Below are 17516 nucleotides of genomic sequence, written 5' to 3'. Positions count from 1 at the left end.
TTCAATACCATGGATGGAATGTCTGATGGTATTCCGTGAACTCAGCCATCCACACCCAGCCAGGCCCTTGGCCTTTAGTCCAGCGGACAAGAATATCTTGACAAAGTATACGACATCGAAGGGGGACCAAGTGAGAGATATCAGAAACGACCATCCAGCTAATGCGAGGCAGGTGAAGCAGACTTGGAGGAGCCAGAAAACATTCCCCTCAACTCGGCGATGGGTGTCCCGCTCACGAGGTGCTCAATGAGGCTCACTTAGGACTTCGCGAAGCCCAAATTTTTTCGCACTCAGGGAATTGAGGTACGTAAATGGTGTCACCGGTGTCGCTCCCCCCACCCTCTGGTAACCATACATCCTCACGAAGCCTGGGCTATGTAAGGATGCCGGAAAGCCTTGAGCCTCGCTTGCTTGGGATTCTGCTTTTGCTCGCATTGAGAGGGCATGAGATCAGTCGTCGATCAGAACGTACGTGACAAGGACAGCGAACCGATATTTATGACACCATCCTACAAGTAGACAGGATGCCTTCGTTTAATCACTTTGTGGGGGGTTTTTTCTGGATGTATCTGGTACCTAGCGACCTCTCAATCCCTCATCATACAATCAATTGTGTTTGTTTATCGACGCCCGCCTACAAAGCTGTTCCACCAGGTTCCACGTTAGACACAGCAACATCATCTCGAAGCCGGTTGCCTCCTTTCACCTGGGTCGTTCGAAGCTTTCACCACGTTTTTCCTCGGCCGTACTCTGCGTTGCAACCGGCCGCGTTTTGTCGGTGTCGGCGGAGATACAACGAGCTCGGGCGTCGACACTGCGCCTCTGTCCTTCAACATGGCAAGAGCTTGTTTGTCCCCAGTCACCAGTCGCCTCGGGAGGCGACTTTGAGCATGCCGACGAACAAATGTTGGGCAACGGTCCAAAGCAGCAAAGTCCACATCTTCGTCAGCCTGGCGCACTTCAGGAAAGTCGCGCGTGCAAGCAGCTACGTGTGACTCTGGACTGTCCTTAGGTAGTTGGTCGTCTCTTTGAAGCTCGCTCTGGGCCTGCTTTCCACACACGTTGAGGAGCCGTTCCGGTGTCTTGGGCAGTTGAATCCCCCGCGGGCATGGGTTGACATCACGGCTGCGAGAAGGCGCATGCGCCCTCTCAGCAGTATGGACTTCCTCAGGAGAAGACTGTAGACTCAGAGTGCGGTATGGTTGCCCCTGGCAGTGAATCAGTGCATGATGAGATCTCGCAGCGAGACATGCGTTTCGACCTCGGCGAATCACAACGCCATCATAACCCATTGCTGGATTATCCTTGTCGACTTCAAAAGCTGCAAGTATTTCATCGAGAGTGCCGTTGCTCAGCAATGCGGCGTGGTATACCTGGGATGCACTTGCGGGCGCCTCAAGCGCAGAATCTATGGACCCTATGACCCCATCTCTCATGCTTTCTTCGTCGTTGCTTTGATCACCAGAATCGCCGCCCCTTGCGGGATTCGGCAGAGGAAACGGACCGGGTGGTAGAGTGTTTGGATCGTCACCGATCATCCTGCCCGACGTATACAAGGTTCTGAATATTCTGACAGGAACAAAAAGCCCATCTCTGACATTTGTCCATGCTTTCCAGTTCTTCGCACTGCCATCAGAGGGATGGCACCTATGGCACTTGGCCAATGCCCGCCTAGGGCGTAGGATCAGATTCCAGATGGCAGGGTACCAAGGGTCATCTTGTGCTGAGAGTTTGTGGGAGAGGTATAGAAGAGGCAGCATATATAGCCGGACCGCGAGGAGGGCCGCCAATATAATGTGTTGCAACAACCTGCGTATTGTCTCACCATACTCGGAGCATAGGCTTGTTCTCTCGATAGTGGCAGCAGTAATAGGACGACTCGGAGGGGGACTCGTGTCGCGCAGCTGGGCTAATTTCGCTGGCTGGTCCGGAGGAGTCGACATCCTTCACCGAAGCCGTGCGACCAGTTGGGTCGGTGCAGATGTGAGTCTAAATGAGGATGATAGGGTGTGTGGGGGGAGAACGCAGGGGAGGAGGACAAGGACAGGCGGGAGCATGAGATACAATTTGACAAAACATATACTATAGGGCCCAACCCGATATACCGAGTGGGTTTGCGCAGGTTCACGGACAATAAACAGTGAGGATAAGTTGCAGATCCGCAGAAACCAAGTCCATGGTTCATAGCTGGTTCTGTGAACGGACGATCGATAATGGTCGATGATGGGGACAGGGAAGGCGCATTGCGCGCATCTCGGCCTAGTGACTTCTCACACTCTGCGTCTATGACGGCTTGTCTATCTTTTGGCACGCCATGCTTTAGGCGACGCGGTGCTCAACATTCAAGCGTAGGACTGGCGGACAAGACAAGACGCTCAACTGTCTGTCTGTAGGATTTTGAAACTGCTTGGCAAGATCTGGAGCATGGCAGCTTCGGGGGGTATCTGCCTGGTCTGAAAGAATTGAGATTCCTGGTCAAGTGTGGCTAAAAAAACCAGTAGCCAACGTGCCAACGACACAGAATTGTATTGACTATATGTTGACACCCAGAGTGACCGACTTGTGAACCCCAGGGCAAATTCATGTTGTGGTCACGTGACGCTTGTCTGTCCTGTTCTCTAGACACGTGATCCTGGCACATACCAACTCAACCGATCGGTTGCACCGGATCTACCCACATAGCCAGCCAATCAAGTCTGCAAAGTTCCGGAGATCTTTGCCCCGCATTTACACACTCCCCTCGTACTGCTTCGCTCTGCTCAACAGGACGAGTATCTACAAGTAGGTAGTCGTGGTAGTGAAGAGCAGTCCAGTCAGTGTGGAGAAGCTATCATATTCGCGCAGTCAGTTACCAGGATCGTCACGATCCAAGAGATGAGAGCGACCAGGCTGACCCTGGCCAAAAGCAATCCATGCCATCCCGACCGGCATGATTCTTTGATGTCACTGCTCCTCGCGGTCGATGTCCACTCCCCATTGATGTCCCATACCACCGAGCCGTGGCAACCTATCGGACCGTTGACATGGCGACAGAGCAGCTCTATATTGCCTCATTCCACGGATACAAGAGAAATCCATCTCATATTCTTTTGACCGCTCTTACCATACATGGCCCTTGACTTGCTTGACGTTCCTGGTATCGATATTTCTCCACATGAGGATGCCAAGAAGCCCGATCACCCACAGACCCACACTAGTGGCGACCAAAACTTCCTGTGTGTCGCTGTACGCGTGCTGGATAGCGAGACGGGTAGGAGAGCCCACGGGGAAGCCCAACTGCGTGTCGATAGAGCCGTAGATGTCGGTGAGATTCTGGAGTTGGTCGGCAGGGAGGTATGCCGCGAGTCTGTTCGGAAGCATATTCTGCCAGATCGCCGCCGCAACGGTAGACCCGATGGCGCCTCCAATGCTGCTAAATATACCCAGGACCGCAAGACAGACGGCGACATACTCGTGCGAAGCAGCTGCCAACATGGCAATCTCATCGGTGATCTCCACGATCCCCTGGCCGACGGCAATAAAGACCAGGCACATGACGACATAGCCAACCTTGCCGTCCGGCTGGCGGAAGTGGATCAACAAACCCTGGCCAAGGATCAGGAATGGGAGGGCGACGAAAAGCGATATAGATTTGAAGTGGCCAGTTCGGTGGATAAAGTAGCCGGCGAGCACGGCAATGACAATGCCGACAATGGTGATGGTTTGATTGACATAGCTGGCGTGCGTGACGTCTTGATCTTTCACCACCATCAGGAACGAGCCGAGATAGCTGGCCCACAAAGAATAGGTGCAGAAGAGAGCGGCAGTGAGGAGGCACGCGCCGAAAACGGTCCGATCCAGAAGAAGCGAGTACGGGATGAACGTGAAGGTGGCAAAGAACCTCTCCCACAACACAAAAGCGATGAGGAGCACCACGCCGACGACCAGCATACTGATGACCAGGGCCGATCCCCAGCCTTTGGATTGAATGGTATAGAGATTAAAGGGTAGAAGAAACAGAGCCACGCCGGCAGAACAGAGCAGGAGACCGACGGCGTCGAACTGAACGCCGTAGTAGATGATAGACTGCATCGTAGTCCGGCCACTCTCGTGTTTTGGGACAATTCCCATTTTTCGGGCTTTGAAATAATTCTTCAGCAACAAGAAAAACAGCGGGAGTGTGATGACGGGGACCAGGATGGTGAACATCCCATAGCACCAACGCCAGCCAGGCCCGTCGAGAAACCCCTGAGAGATCGGGCCGGCCAACCAAGTGGTGATGAAAACCCCAGAGTTGACGAGGGCCTGCATGAGACCTCGATTCTTCAGTTTAGACGTGTCTGCCACGAAGACCGATATGAAGTACTGAAGGCCGTTGTTGCCGACCGTATAAAAGACCATTGCGGCGGCATAGGTCTCGACTGTATTGCAGGCAGCCATCATGATGAGGCCGATGACGTCGAGGGAAATACATAATAGGTATCCCTGGGGACGGCCGAAGACATCGAGGATTTTGGCGATGGTCAGGTTGGTGACGCCTCCGATGACACTGCTCAGGATGGTGACCGTGGGCGTCAGGGAGTGTAGCGCGAACGCCGATGTCACAAACGGTAACAGCGAGCCGTTGACGCCGCTGAGGGTCGTCGCGACGAAGTAGATGAACCAGAGCATCACGTATGCGATGATGAGGTTCGTCTTGTCCCACGCCATGGCCGTGGCCTCGATGCTCTGCACACCTGCCTGAGCGTCGGCGTCGGGAGCCTCGTGTGGTACCGGCGGAGCTGGTGAGTCTAGCGCTCTTTCAGTGCCGGTCGGCAGTTTGGTCTCGATCGGTTCGTCCGCAGCCATTGTGAAGATTGGTCAACAAGGTAAGGCGTCATCTATCAAAGAAGAGAAATCGCGTAGAGAGGGCAAGGAGAGAAGGAAAAGAGTTGGAGAGGCTTTGACGAAAACCTTTTACAGTAATGAACACGAATGTCTACGTAGCAGGGAAGCCATTCGCCAGGCTTTACCACGAGAACGTTCAGGCTTGCGTCGGCATCTTAGCCGGCATACCCTGCGCATGTTGGCATCCCGACCCAGCGCCATCAGATATTTAGTCAAGTACCAACATGCTCACGGGCGGCCAAAAGAGATGAAGGTGCTTGACGAAAGCATTCATGTGCCAGGGTCCCGTTAGGGTCGGACCACACCGCCCAAGCAGTAGTGCTCGCTCGCATCGCCGGGGGTGGAGGGGGGCTGAACGGGACCCATATCGCGTATCGGTAATTTCGATCAGTCTGTTCTCTTGGGAGAGACAACACTTCACTGTGCTGTACGGAGTACTGTAGATCGAAGGGCCATTGGCTCATCCTACAGCGTATGATAAAGGCTAAGCAACAGAGCTTGGTTGGGAGGGAAAAGTTTATTTGCGTACCATCAACGGCCGAAAGATTTTCTGTCTTCAGATTGTCTGAAGTAGTTACGTGGAATAACATGAGCAAGTTTCCATTTCCCCTAGAGAAGTAATATGAGCAAGTTTTCAAAATCCTGGTGGGTACAGGGATGGCGCCTGAGGGGGATTTACCCTAATGTACGTTACAGACAACGCAGGCGGTTTATCGTGGGTCGTGTTCTTTTGATCGGAAGAGACCGTGGGAGACAGTACAGTAGCTTTCCTCAGGTTCGCGTGTTTCCGACCTCGTTTGCAGTCTCGAGTCGAGATCGGGAAGATACGAGTAGATTTTACCCTTTTGGGAAGCGACCTTAGACCCCTGGTTGGACCCTGGAGCTATCTTCGAAGAAGCAAATTGCCTGTGCATTTGACGGAAGGGCACAGAGTACGGAGTAGACTTGCTATAATTTGAACTACTTGCTCCACCCCCCACTCCTCATGAAGCAAATGGTGGCAAGTGATACAGGACGGGAGACTTCAACACTTGTTGAATGAGATCAAAGCCAACGTTGCCCAGTCTGAACTCGCCCGTGCTAGAGAAATGGACTTGATCGGAGGTTTCTTCCTCTTTAGATAGCACCCCCTCCTGGGAAGCCTATGATCAAAACACCATTCGCTTGACGACCAATGGCATCCGAGTTTAGTGTTGAGTCGGGGCTCCAGAGATGGTTTCTCATACTTCCTTGAGTTCAACGCCCTCGGCGGATATCTCGATCCCTTCGTTCTTTTGGACGTCTTTGGTATTTTCGGAGTCTTCTGTTGTTCCAGCATCTTTATCTTTGTCCCCTTTTTGCTTGATACTTTTCCAGTCCACTCCAACAGTTCCAATGGTCGCAACACACAACAGGATCAGGGCGACCAAGAAGGGCCGAGACAGTGCGTCATTGTAGGCAACCCTGATTGCCTCTAGTTGATCGGGGTCTTTCGTCAGGCTTGTGATCTCTGTCGCTCCTGTGCTGACAACCTGAACTGGGTCGATACCTGCGATATTCTGCACCTTGGATGCAAGTTTTTGGGTGAAGATATTCTGAGCCACACTGACAAAAACCGCACCACCACAATTTTCACTGAAGCAAAGAAGTGCTATGCTGCTAGGTATGTCAATGTTCTTCGCAGCTGCCTGGACAGCCACTACAGCTTGCTGTATGCCGAGCCCGACGCCAATGCCATAGAGAACCTGATATCCTATCAACTTGCTCGTCGGAGTATCGATATTCCATGTATAGATTAGTCCCGCACCGGCGGTCCCGAGAGTGATTGGAGCGAACATGAATGGATTATAATAACCAATCTTACTGCAAGCCCAACCACCCGTCATAATGCTGAGGATGAGGCTGATCATAAATGGTAGAAGATCAACTCCAGACTTTTCTGCCGAAGCCCCATGGATTGCCTGGAACCAGATAGGAATGAAATATGCCATGACGAAAAACGAGGAGCTGACGCAAAGAGTGTAGAGGGTCGCGCAGGCAGTGTGGCGAGAGGCCAACACCTTCTTGTTCAAAGTCGCATTGTCGCCCATGAAAGGTTGGACTATTCCAAACCCGAGAAGGAGAACCCCAAACATGACCAAGAGCGCGATTATTCGACCATCACTCCATTTGTACGTTGTCCCTCCCCACTGCAGCGCTAGCAAGAGACATATTATAGACGGCGGAAACAAGATTGTGCCGATGGGATCGAACCTGAGAACATAATCTTGCCAGGTTCTCAGCTTTTTTGGCGTTGGCTTCGGAGGATGGAGGTAAATGGCCACAATGACGATTGTGAGGCCACCGAGGGGCAGATTGATGTAAAAGCACCATCTCCAAGATGCGCGGTCCGTTAGGATACCGCCCAACAACGGTCCAACAATGCTAGCCACGCCGTATACAGCAGTGACCAGCCCGATGAATAGACCTCGTCGGGCCAAGGGGACAACCGTTGACAGAGTGGTGAGTGATCCGGTGAAGACTCCTGAAGCACCGAATCCAGAGATGGCTCGGCCGGCAATAAGTGCAGCAGAGGTAGGCGCGACTGCTGAGACCAAGGATCCAACTTCGAACAGCATGATGCAGGCCATGAATAGCCACTTCATATTCAAGAAGCTATAAAGTCTTCCAAAGAACAGCTGGAATCCCGCAACAAACAATAGGTAAGCAGAAGCGTACCATCCTACATCCGATAAGGATTTGAAATGATCTGTGATCCTAGGTATGGCTGTGGCAATGACTGTATTGTCGATGGCGATACAGAAGTTTGTCAGTTGAAGACTGATGACAATCAACATCAGTTTCACTCCAGTTGCATATGCAGTCTCGGTGTCGCTGCCAGCTTTTGAATCTTTATCTTGATTCTCGCTGACTGGGATGTCAATTTCATCTTTGGTGATTGAATCATTACCGTCGTCTAGTTCTGTGCTTTATTCAGCTTTTGTCTCGAACCGATCTCGTTGGTGGCAGACCCTCATTGTTGCTCGATCCTTTCGAAGGATCGCTTTGTCCATCGAGGTGATTTGAGGACGTTTCTTCGGCCATTTCCTTGACAGACATGGCGAGCTCTGAAATCAGAAGACTGATTGCATGGAAAAATTGGGTTTCCAGAGAGTATCGGAAATGATGTTTTGCGATTTTGGAAACCTGAATTAGTTTTTGTTCAACGAATTCTTCCCTCCAGGACTTTGTGTAGCATGAGGAATTGAGATTGCTATACGCGTCTAAAAAAAAAAAAAAAATACGTGGACACGCCTGCTGCAACTTTATGATGACTTCGAACCCGATGTGCCGATCCTGGTAGGTATCTGAGCGAATTCAACGATGCGGTCGGGAAACCACGGTGGCCTGTAACTCAACACCGGCTGTAGGATAAACAATGCCGATGTTGCATTGAATACGACAGTGATGTGTCCGCTGTCTCGATGGTCATTTTGTATCGGCGAGACTAAATTTTCTCGTATTCCACTACAGTACGGAAGGATGACCTATCTGCTGCCTACAGCTTTACAGCTGTATCTACAGTGAATGGAAACTTGCTCATGTCCCACTACAATGCAGACGACTGGACCTATCTGCAGGTTGTGTCAAGACAGAAAATATAAGCTCGGTCATGCTCTACGCTCTCGAACGTCGCAGCTAGATCCTCTGTACAGCAGGGGTCGGAGCGCAAGGAATGTCACATCTCCGAGGTGCGTTGAATGAAAACTTGCTTATATTCCACCGTAATGCAGTAGACTGGGCGTGGTTGCAAGCTCTGTCTTGAATCTGCAGGAATTGAAACTTGCTCATTTTCTACGCTGTCGAACATCGTGCCTAGATCTCTGCACAGTAGGGGTCGGCGCGGAGGGAATGTCACATCTACAAGGTCCATTGAATGAAAACTTGCTTATATTCCACTATAATGCAGTAGACTGAGCGTGGTTGCAGGCTCTATCTTGAACCTACAGGAATTAAAACTTGCTCATGTTCCACGCTCTCGAACATCGTGTCCAGATGATCTGTACATTGGGAGTCGGGGCGGCAGCGATACCCTTGACAGACAAAGTGAGCGCATCCACTTCCTCAAGGCCACATTTGGTTAGCTCCGTCCGAGAGTGCAGTATGTATATACCTCACAAGGTTCGGTCCGATACTCGTTTACAGCCGGAAAGTGGGGGGGGGGGGGGGGTTTCATTGAGAGATACCATAATATGTGGATCCAGTACGAAGTACTCGGTACATAATGTATCTTGGCACCGCGCTGAGGAACTTTACCCTTGAGATAATATAGAGCTAAGTACTAGTCTTGCACGATAACTCTCCACCAACAGCACTGGTAGATGGAATCCAACTACGTCCATTTACCATCCTGTTCCTGGCCTGATGTCCAGAAGCCTGGCGTACTTGGTGAAGTGTTCATCAACCTGCAGCATCTTCAGCTCTTCCGGTAAGGTGCCCAGTTCAAGCTCTACACCGCCGTCTGCTCTCAAAGGATGGATGAGAGAAAATCTGAAGCGCCGATGCCCACGCTCTATCTGTGGCCAAACAGCTTCCGGCCTACCTCCAGCGAAGATGCCCTCACCAAAAGAGGAAAGATTGTCTTCGGGTTGCCACAAGATCATGTTGGAAATCATCTCGTTCATGTGCTCCAGACCCATGTTCGCGGTCGCCGGCTTGGTATAGTCCGTCATCGATCGCAAGAGAGTGAAGGCATCGTGGACCAAGGCAGTGTTGACTCGGGATATGGTTTTGCGAATCACAGAGGCAATCTTTGCCAGGCTGGTGTCTGGCGAGCACAGTTCTTCGATAGGCATCATTGTCCGACTCATAATGAGTAAGCTGCCCATGTAAGATGATGGCAATTGTGAGGAGAAGTACAGCCTGCCGTCGATGGGTATCTCCAAAATGGACATTTCATCCGGGCCAAAAGCCTGCCCTCGAACTTGTTTGGCCACCAGATATCGTGCCCGGATTGCTGTGCGCCACAGGAATGCCTGGACGATGTCGCTGATCGATACGTTCTTGCTCCTGACTTCAGGGTGCGAAGCCACGTCGTATTTGAGCTTTTGTAGATTCTCGCGGGAGATCAAGAAGAACGTACTGGCCAAAGAACGATCTGAAGGCGCCGTGGGCCATCTAGGCTGGCGTCGATAAACCGGTCTTGGAAAATCCAGTGAGAGCTCTTTAGAGCTTGTCCTGATCTTGCGGTCGCGCGATTCAACCACCTCGTCCGGTGGAAAGAATGGCAAGAAGTCCCACACAACAGGGTCAACTTCGTGAGCGGCTTTGGAGTACCCCTCGCGCTGGTAGAGAATTTCGGGCAGACTGTGATTGAAACTCTCGGGGTCATACCAATCACACGTTGCTGAATGATCCCCTTGCACATATCTGCAGCATTCGGCCCAGACTTTGAGTGCTATCAAGGCGCCCAATCCGTCAAAACAAGTATGGATGAAGTTTGTGGCTAGAATGCATCCGCCCTCCACAAAGTTCGCATGAGCGACCAAGAGGTCGGCGGGCATATCTGGGAAGGGGTAGCAATCAAGAACGGTTCTGTCTGCAAAGAGAGAACGTGAGAAACCCTTGTCTCGCATCTCTTGGAATGAAGGAAGAACGTGCTTCATATCCTTGTAGAGGAGTTGTCTAGGATCAGAAGTAGTTGCCATTGAAGGAGGGGGGATTGTGATGGAGTATTCGCCTTTCCTGTAGCCGAACTCGTGCTCAGGGGCGTGCATCATTTTTCCATCAAGCTCGGGGATGATTTGGAATGCACGACACAAACCGGCTTGGAGACCTTTGAAGGCGTCTTGAGAACTGGTCCCAGGAGGTAAGGCGAAGAAGAAGGTGAAGCCCATATAGTGGTTTGGATTCACCGCATCAAATGGGTTCATTTTGAAACCCGTGCGTCGTTTGTGCTCATGTATTGCGTCCAGAAGATCATATTCCTCGGTCGTACCATTTGTTGATTGCTGGATTGTGTTACCGTCTGGGTGATCGACTCCTCCATTTGTAAGTTCATTGGCCGGAAAATCTGCCGTTTCTTTCGTTTCTTGTTGTAGTAGTGTTGCGAGGAACGCCGAAAACTTGGAAAGCGTTGGATTTCCATAGAGATGTCTGGCAGTAAGTTTGTCCTTCAAACCTGTAGCTGCTCGAATCACTCTGATACAGTGGTATACCAGAAGAGAATCCAGTCCCATGTCAAAGACGTCTTCGTCCGGTGATGCGGCTTGAACTTCAGGGATTATCGAACACAATACTTTTCGAACCGACGAAAGAATGGTTTCCTCTGAAGTTGCGTCTATTTTGTAGATTTCGAATTCTTCGTTGATTGCTCCTTCATCCCTCGTGGCGTAAAAGCGATCGATGAATTCTGCATAGAGTTCCAAAGTGGCTCGGCGCTTGATCGTTGACTTGTCCGTACGAATGAAGGGCTTGTCTGGCTCTGCAAAAGCAATATAGTCTCGTTGAAGTCTGACCTTTTGGAAACCAGAATTATTCGCTCGTTCCACGATTTCCCAAATGCTGTCAAACAACTCATTGTTTCGAGTTGAAGGATCTTTGAGTTCAATAAGCAAACCTGCCTGTGGTTTGCCTGTCCCAATGACTAGACAGCCATCAACTGCAGGATGTGTTGTGATCAATGCTTCTGTGTCCAGAGGAGCGATCTTGTATCCGTTGGACAAGACCACTGCGTCATCACTTCTTCCTTTGTAGGCGTACAAGTATGGCTTGGAGGGATGTCGTATATAGAGGTCTTTGAGGTTCACAGATTGTTGGTCGGGGAAGGTGTAGAATACGCCTTGGAACAAATCCCATTGAGGTTTTCGAAGCACCCAGTGCTCATAGACACCCGGTTCGATTTCTTTGAATTCGAATCCTGCGAGAGGATGAAAGGCAAACCAATGCCAGTCTTCTCTTTCCGGCCAAAGATTGCCCATGAACAAACCTTCCGTGGTTCCGGTCAGATTCATCACTCTTACGACGTCGTTGACCTTTTTGACGAGAGTCGCACTGACAGGACCTGAAATCACGCCGAATTTAGTTTGATGAGCAATATGATAGTAGGGACTTGCGTGTTACTTACCACCAGATACACAAATGAATTTAGCAGAGGCGAACTTTGGCAAAAGTTCAGAGGTTTCGGCTAGTTCATCGGCGAGGGATGGAATCATATGCCAAATGTCGATTTTTGCATGATCCACCAGATTTTCCATGAGCGCCATGTTGGGCAGAGCTTCAGCCGGACCCAAGACGCAATGAAGCTTGAAGAATGCAGGCACGACAATGTCCATCAGCATGCCCGCACCCTGATGTTTCCAAAAGAATTAGCATTCATCTTGGATTTAAATTCTGCCAGCGCAGACTGGAGCAAGGTGAATCGTAGGGAAGAGTAACTAACATGACTCATTGGAAATGACGAGTAGATCGTGTCTCCTTCATTCCAGTTATCAGTCCAAGGGGGCAGTCCATGATCCCCCTCTGTCGGAGGAAGCAAGCGAACAGCGTCCAAAGTACCAATCAGCCCATGCGTCCAGGAAATCGGTTTTGGAATTCCCGTGGTGCCAGAAGTATGTGTGATACAAAATGGCTCATGTGCAGCTTCTTCAAAGGTCTTCTGAAACGGGAATGGCTCAGCAGTTTCAGCATCGAGAAGCTCTTCCAACCCAGGTAGTTGAAGGATCACCATGGGCTTTGACGATGTGAATCCCTCCACCAAAGGGAGCGCTGGTTGTTCCCAAGGCTTGACCCAAATATCGCATTTGGCTGCATTGAGAACTGCCAAAGCACCTTGAACATTGTTCTTGGGTGATAGAAACAAGGCCTAGGTTAAGATAATCTGAGTTGTCTCCTCCATAGTGAAATCGTGATGCTGAGCAACTTACTGCACAGTTGGCCTTGATGGCGCCGTAGATCAAAAGAATATGTCGGAGATCATCTTCGCTCGAGTTAATATGCAGGAGTCTTTTGCTCACAAGGTCACGGTTCTAACTTACGCGGGCCAATATACCCTATGGTTAAGATCTTCTTGTCGGGTTTGCCACGACTTTCATCAGGGCCTTCGTTGTGAGTTTCCCTGTGTTCTCTGGTCTGATTGTAGAGCCACCAAGCGGTCTTGTCAACCGCTTTTGCAAAGAGACGAGCAGTAATGGTCTGGAAATGCGCAGTATCATTTCGAAATGATGCCAAAGAGTAAATTACTCGATCAGGTTCAGTAAGGGCTAGGTCATCCAAGATCTGAGGAAGCAGCCTTTTGCCATATCTTGGTTGCTTATCGACGGCCATTGCAGTTGATGGATGTGGAAATATCGGTGGACTTGATCTCTTGAGTCTCCAACGAGCAAATGAAAAGGTCAAAAATCGAAATGTGATGATGGGCCCTGTCGACAACTTATGGAATCATGCTTTCAGAACCAGACAATGTTTACTTTTCTAGCTTGGATCAGCTTCTAACCATGCCCCGAGGACTATCTTCCGGCTTCTGCTGCTTCGTCCACTTCGCCGCTCTGCTGCCGTCCTTGAGGTTATGCGAGAGGCCACGTCTCCCACGCTTCTAATCCAGGGTAGAGGATCATTCCACTTGCTGCACATGCCGTGTAATGCAACGGACATCCCTTACTTTGAAACTAGTCGAAAAGGATATAGATTATGATGTGGGTCGCTTCTTATGCAATGTAACATCCTTGATGCGCGTACTCGGTAAGAGTCGGTGAACATTGAGCATGTTTCTGCCTGTGTGGGTCTGGCCGGGTCCCCCAGAGCCTTTTGACTAGAATTGACAGGTTGTAGTATGTCTGTAGCCGCAGCACATACTATACTCACCAGATCCTGTCCTGCAGTCCACTTGGGATAAATCATCATCAGAAATCTTGTTGTGCTCTCAAGGTATCAGTTGGACAACTGCAGCGGATTGACTCTTGTGAACCTCCCAATTGCTCTTCATACTCATCATAATATGGCACTTACTGCGGATACTGATTCGATTACGAACGGCCATGTGCTAAGCAATGGATGCCTTCCCATTCCCGGTCAGAATGAAATCACCAATGCCTCTCTCGAAAGCCTGGCACCATTCAACGTCATTCCGCAGAAGCTCGCAAGCATGGTAGTCACGATCTCGAACACACCGACTTCTGATGAAGAGGATGCCTCGATCACCCTCATCTCCACCAATATCTTGGAGATCATCTTCGACTACGCGTTGAACAAATTTGACGACTGCCGAGATCGGCTTGAGGCTGGAAGACCCAAGTTCATATCGGTTCTCAACAAGTTTGTCAAAGCAGGGGTCCGGATCGATATGTGTCTTCCAGCATTCCCTTTCAAATCAGCGAACAAAGTCTACAAGGCTCTCGGTTTTCTGCCCGACAAGGCCGAGGAGATCGCCTTGGCCCGGTTGCACAACATGTGTAGGCGTATTGAGGAGATATATGCACCGGGTGCTCACGTTGTCATCATTTCGGATGGGCTTGTCTACAATGGTTCGTCCCATGATGCTTTGTCACTGATACTCATTAACGCGGAACTGTAGATCTGCTAGGCATTTCAGATAGAGACACTTGGCATTATGGGCAGGCTCTACGAGAAATGGCCGTCGAAAAGGCATTCACCAATATCGGATTCTCCAGATTGAAAGACTTTGTAGATTTCAAATTACCGGACTCCTTGGACGAGATTTCCTACGTCGCCAACGCTACCAACTTCCGTCGTTTCATTCTCAACAAGTTTGGGAAAGATGACCTAGACATAGATCAGCTGATTGCCGATGACGAAGATACTCGACTGACCTATCAAGGATATCGAAGGTTCTTGATGTCAGACTTGCGGCACATCTACACGCTCGGGGGAGCACGGACCAGCAACACATACAAGAGGGAGACGAAGTATTTAGCCAAGCAAATGCTGGTTCGAGGCTACGTAAGTACAACAAAGGAGTAGACCTCGAGGCCTAGGTTGCTAACACTTGCCCTCGGGAATAGGCCTTTGCGGGAGCGATCAAGCAGAACTTCCCAAATCATCTACGACTTTCGATCCATCAGTCTACCGGAGAGCACAAAGTTTCCATGAGCTTGCTGAACACCAAAACCGGGTTCACGACCCCTTGGCACTGCAGTGTCGCTCTGATGGCTGACGGAGAATGGATGAGTGCACCGATGGGAGACTTCAAGGAGAATCCGAGAATGAAAGTGGTTGAAGAAAAAGGCCGTCCAAGTTACTTTCGAGAAATGACAGAGGAGGAATTCCTAGAAGAACAAAATTTAGCAGACCAGGCCGCCGCCGTACAATTGGAAAAGCCGGCCGTCGACCAAGATCAGGAGCAGGAGAGAAACGAAAACTTTTTCCACTGGGAGAATCTTTCTTATGATGTCAAGAGTGGCGACAAGACCAAAAGACTTCTAGATCAAGTCGATGGGTGGCTGAGGGGTGGAACGTTGACGGCATTGATGGTATGTGTCCTGTCCCTTGTCTTTCCTTTTTACTGATCAAATTCTATCTCAGGGTGTCGGTGGCGCTGGTAAAAGCATTCTGCTAGATGTCTTGGCCAATCGTCCGACTTCCGGTGTCGTCCATGGCGATATTCTGGTGAATGGTCAGGCTCGAAACATTGCCTCCAAGAACACGGCCGGTGTTGTGCACCAGCCTGATTTGCAGTTTCCTGCCGCGACTGTCAGGGAAGCATTGATCTTCAGTGCGATACTGAGGCAACCCAAAACGACCCCATACGTTGAGAAGATGGCCTATGTTGAGGAAGTTCTTCACCTCATTGGTATGGAAGCAGTTGCCGATACAGCCATGGGAACAGGTGAAGAAAGCATGTCCTTGAACATTTACATTACTGCATGCTGATCATGTTGCAGTTTTGAATAGCGAACAACGAAAACGACTGGCGATTGGAATCGAGCTTGCTGCCAAACCTACCAACGCGCTTTTTCTCGAACAACCGCTGTCGGGTTAGTGACATCAGCATCAATGGTAGAAGAGGATTACTGACTTGGAATACTCCGTCCCAGGACTGGACAGTCAGGCTGCTCTATCTATATGTGCGCTCCTGCGGAAGCTTGCACAGAAAGGCTTGGCTATCCTGTGTACCATCAATCAACCGTCTGCACGGCTTCTGCAGTCTTTTGATCGACTGATCCTGCTCGCCAAGGGAGGCAAACAGCTATATTTTGGTAAAATAGGTGTCTCTTGCAAGACGGTGACCAGATACTTCGAACAAAACGGGGCCAGACCATGCAATGCAGAGGAGAACCCTGCAGAATGGGTGTTCGAGGTCACCGGTTCCACGGCTGATTCTGACAGTCCACAAGATTGGCCAGAGGCTTGGAACAGTTCTCCCGAGCGGAAGGCTGTGAAAAGTAAACTTCTTCAGCTGAAGGAAAAGTTTGCGGCGCAGCCGGAATCGGTCAACGATCCCAGTTCCTCGGACACGATTCAGCAGTCAGTCGCTGGATTTGACGTGATGGACCTCCAGCGTGAGTCGGGATAACTCTTTTTCATTTTCGTCATTCTCGATCCTCGACGTGTCTGACTCGAGTCTAGGCGCTTACTATAAGTATCTTTTGTTGGAAAAGATGCAGCTCCCTCTGGATTATCCAAAACCAGATATCTACGGGGGTTGGCTCCCAAACTCTGCAGCTATACATCGCGCACTATATTCTCTCTGAAGATCAAACGAAGCTCAGTCATCAATCCGCCCTGTCAGTGTTGTTGTCTTTGGTATACCCTCTTGGGTACGTGGCTGTTGTTACGGATGAGGACGAGCTAAAGAGAACAGCTTTTTGAGTCTCGTTCTTTATGCAATCCTACGGTAGAAGGTACACGGATTCAACTATTATTGATAGAATTTCGACAATTCATCTGAACTGTTCCTTTCTACTCAGAGGCTTCTGCAGTTTAGACACGCTAATGCTCAAGCCTGCCGACTAGTATTGACGCTCTGCTCTGAGGTTAATGATCCTCAGTGGCCACGGCTGTATCCCAACTCTTAGACATGAATCTGAGACGAAATGAAGCAAAACATAGCAGCATTATCATTGCGAGCTCACCGAGAGTCAAACAGCGTGGAAGCTCCAATGCATCAAGGCTTTTCAATGTTCAGTGATTGGACCTGTCATCTGCAACAAAGAAACGGAGATAGTCCCCTGGCGGGATTGCAGCAGGTCGCTGAGTAGATGTAGCTGGGACAGACTCGTTTCACTGTCATCCGTCTCCCGCAGTATTAAACTCACGTCATTTGGAGACAGGCTCGGACCCCGTCATCTTCCTCAGGCATGGCAGCGGCATCATGCAGTTTACACAAGATCCGGCTCGTACACTGTGCGAGGGATTGTGATTCTTGAGTCCAGCTTTGCGGCCTGGGCGAATGGGAAAGGATACTGTGACATCTCGAGAAATGTGTCGAAGGTTATGCTGCAACAGCTGGGTTGGTATCTGTCGACAAAATTCGATCAGAAGTGTTTGTCCGAGCAAATCAAGGTAAGACCACGATGGTCAATTGCCTCTGTAGATGTGGTGCAATCTCGCAACATTTCATTCGATCAGCCTACCGTGAACGACCAACTCCGACGCAGACTACTGCAGTAGAGGAATTTCGAGGTCCTCTCCAGTAATCACCGATTACAGACATGTGAGAGCGTCCAATTGCGCGC

General features: G+C 50.2%; 5 protein-coding genes across 5 annotated transcripts; 1 reads left to right on the top strand and 4 right to left on the bottom strand.

Annotated features, from left to right (window-relative positions):
- Window positions 1–677: 677 nt before the first annotated feature.
- Window positions 678–1943, bottom strand: AYO21_00115 (hypothetical protein; the record flags this gene model as incomplete). The annotated part of the gene is made up of 1 exon (XM_022650106.1): window positions 678–1943. The coding sequence occupies one exon, from the start codon at window positions 1941–1943 to the stop codon at window positions 678–680; it is 1266 nt and encodes a 421-aa protein (XP_022517432.1).
- A 1156-nt stretch (window positions 1944–3099) lies between these two features.
- On the bottom strand, window positions 3100–4827 carry AYO21_00114 (hypothetical protein; the record flags this gene model as incomplete). The annotated part of the gene is made up of 1 exon (XM_022650105.1): window positions 3100–4827. One exon carries the CDS (start codon window positions 4825–4827, stop codon window positions 3100–3102), a length of 1728 nt encoding a protein of 575 aa, XP_022517431.1.
- Window positions 4828–6086: 1259 nt separating this feature from the next.
- AYO21_00113 (hypothetical protein) lies at window positions 6087–7944 on the bottom strand (the record flags this gene model as incomplete). The annotated part of the gene is made up of 2 exons (XM_022650104.1): window positions 6087–7807; window positions 7857–7944. 2 exons carry the CDS (start codon window positions 7942–7944, stop codon window positions 6087–6089), a joined length of 1809 nt encoding a protein of 602 aa, XP_022517430.1.
- A 1283-nt stretch (window positions 7945–9227) lies between these two features.
- On the bottom strand, window positions 9228–13149 carry AYO21_00112 (hypothetical protein; the record flags this gene model as incomplete). The annotated part of the gene is made up of 6 exons (XM_022650103.1): window positions 9228–11887; window positions 11951–12173; window positions 12266–12688; window positions 12750–12802; window positions 12861–13017; window positions 13066–13149. The coding sequence occupies 6 exons, from the start codon at window positions 13147–13149 to the stop codon at window positions 9228–9230; spliced, it is 3600 nt and encodes a 1199-aa protein (XP_022517429.1).
- A 670-nt stretch (window positions 13150–13819) lies between these two features.
- Window positions 13820–16354, top strand: AYO21_00111 (hypothetical protein; the record flags this gene model as incomplete). Its single annotated transcript, XM_022650102.1, has 6 exons — window positions 13820–14345; window positions 14405–14781; window positions 14844–15311; window positions 15364–15667; window positions 15723–15815; window positions 15876–16354. The coding sequence occupies 6 exons, from the start codon at window positions 13820–13822 to the stop codon at window positions 16352–16354; spliced, it is 2247 nt and encodes a 748-aa protein (XP_022517428.1).
- Between the last annotated feature and the right edge of the window lie 1162 nt (window positions 16355–17516).

The sequence above is a fragment of the Fonsecaea monophora genome, assembly GCF_001642475.1.
Source record: "Fonsecaea monophora strain CBS 269.37 chromosome Unknown Scaff1, whole genome shotgun sequence".
In the NCBI taxonomy this organism is placed as follows: Eukaryota; Fungi; Ascomycota; class Eurotiomycetes; order Chaetothyriales; family Herpotrichiellaceae; genus Fonsecaea; species Fonsecaea monophora.
The sequence above is the reverse complement of the archived record's forward strand: the minus strand, read 5'-3'. Positions and strand labels throughout refer to the sequence as shown.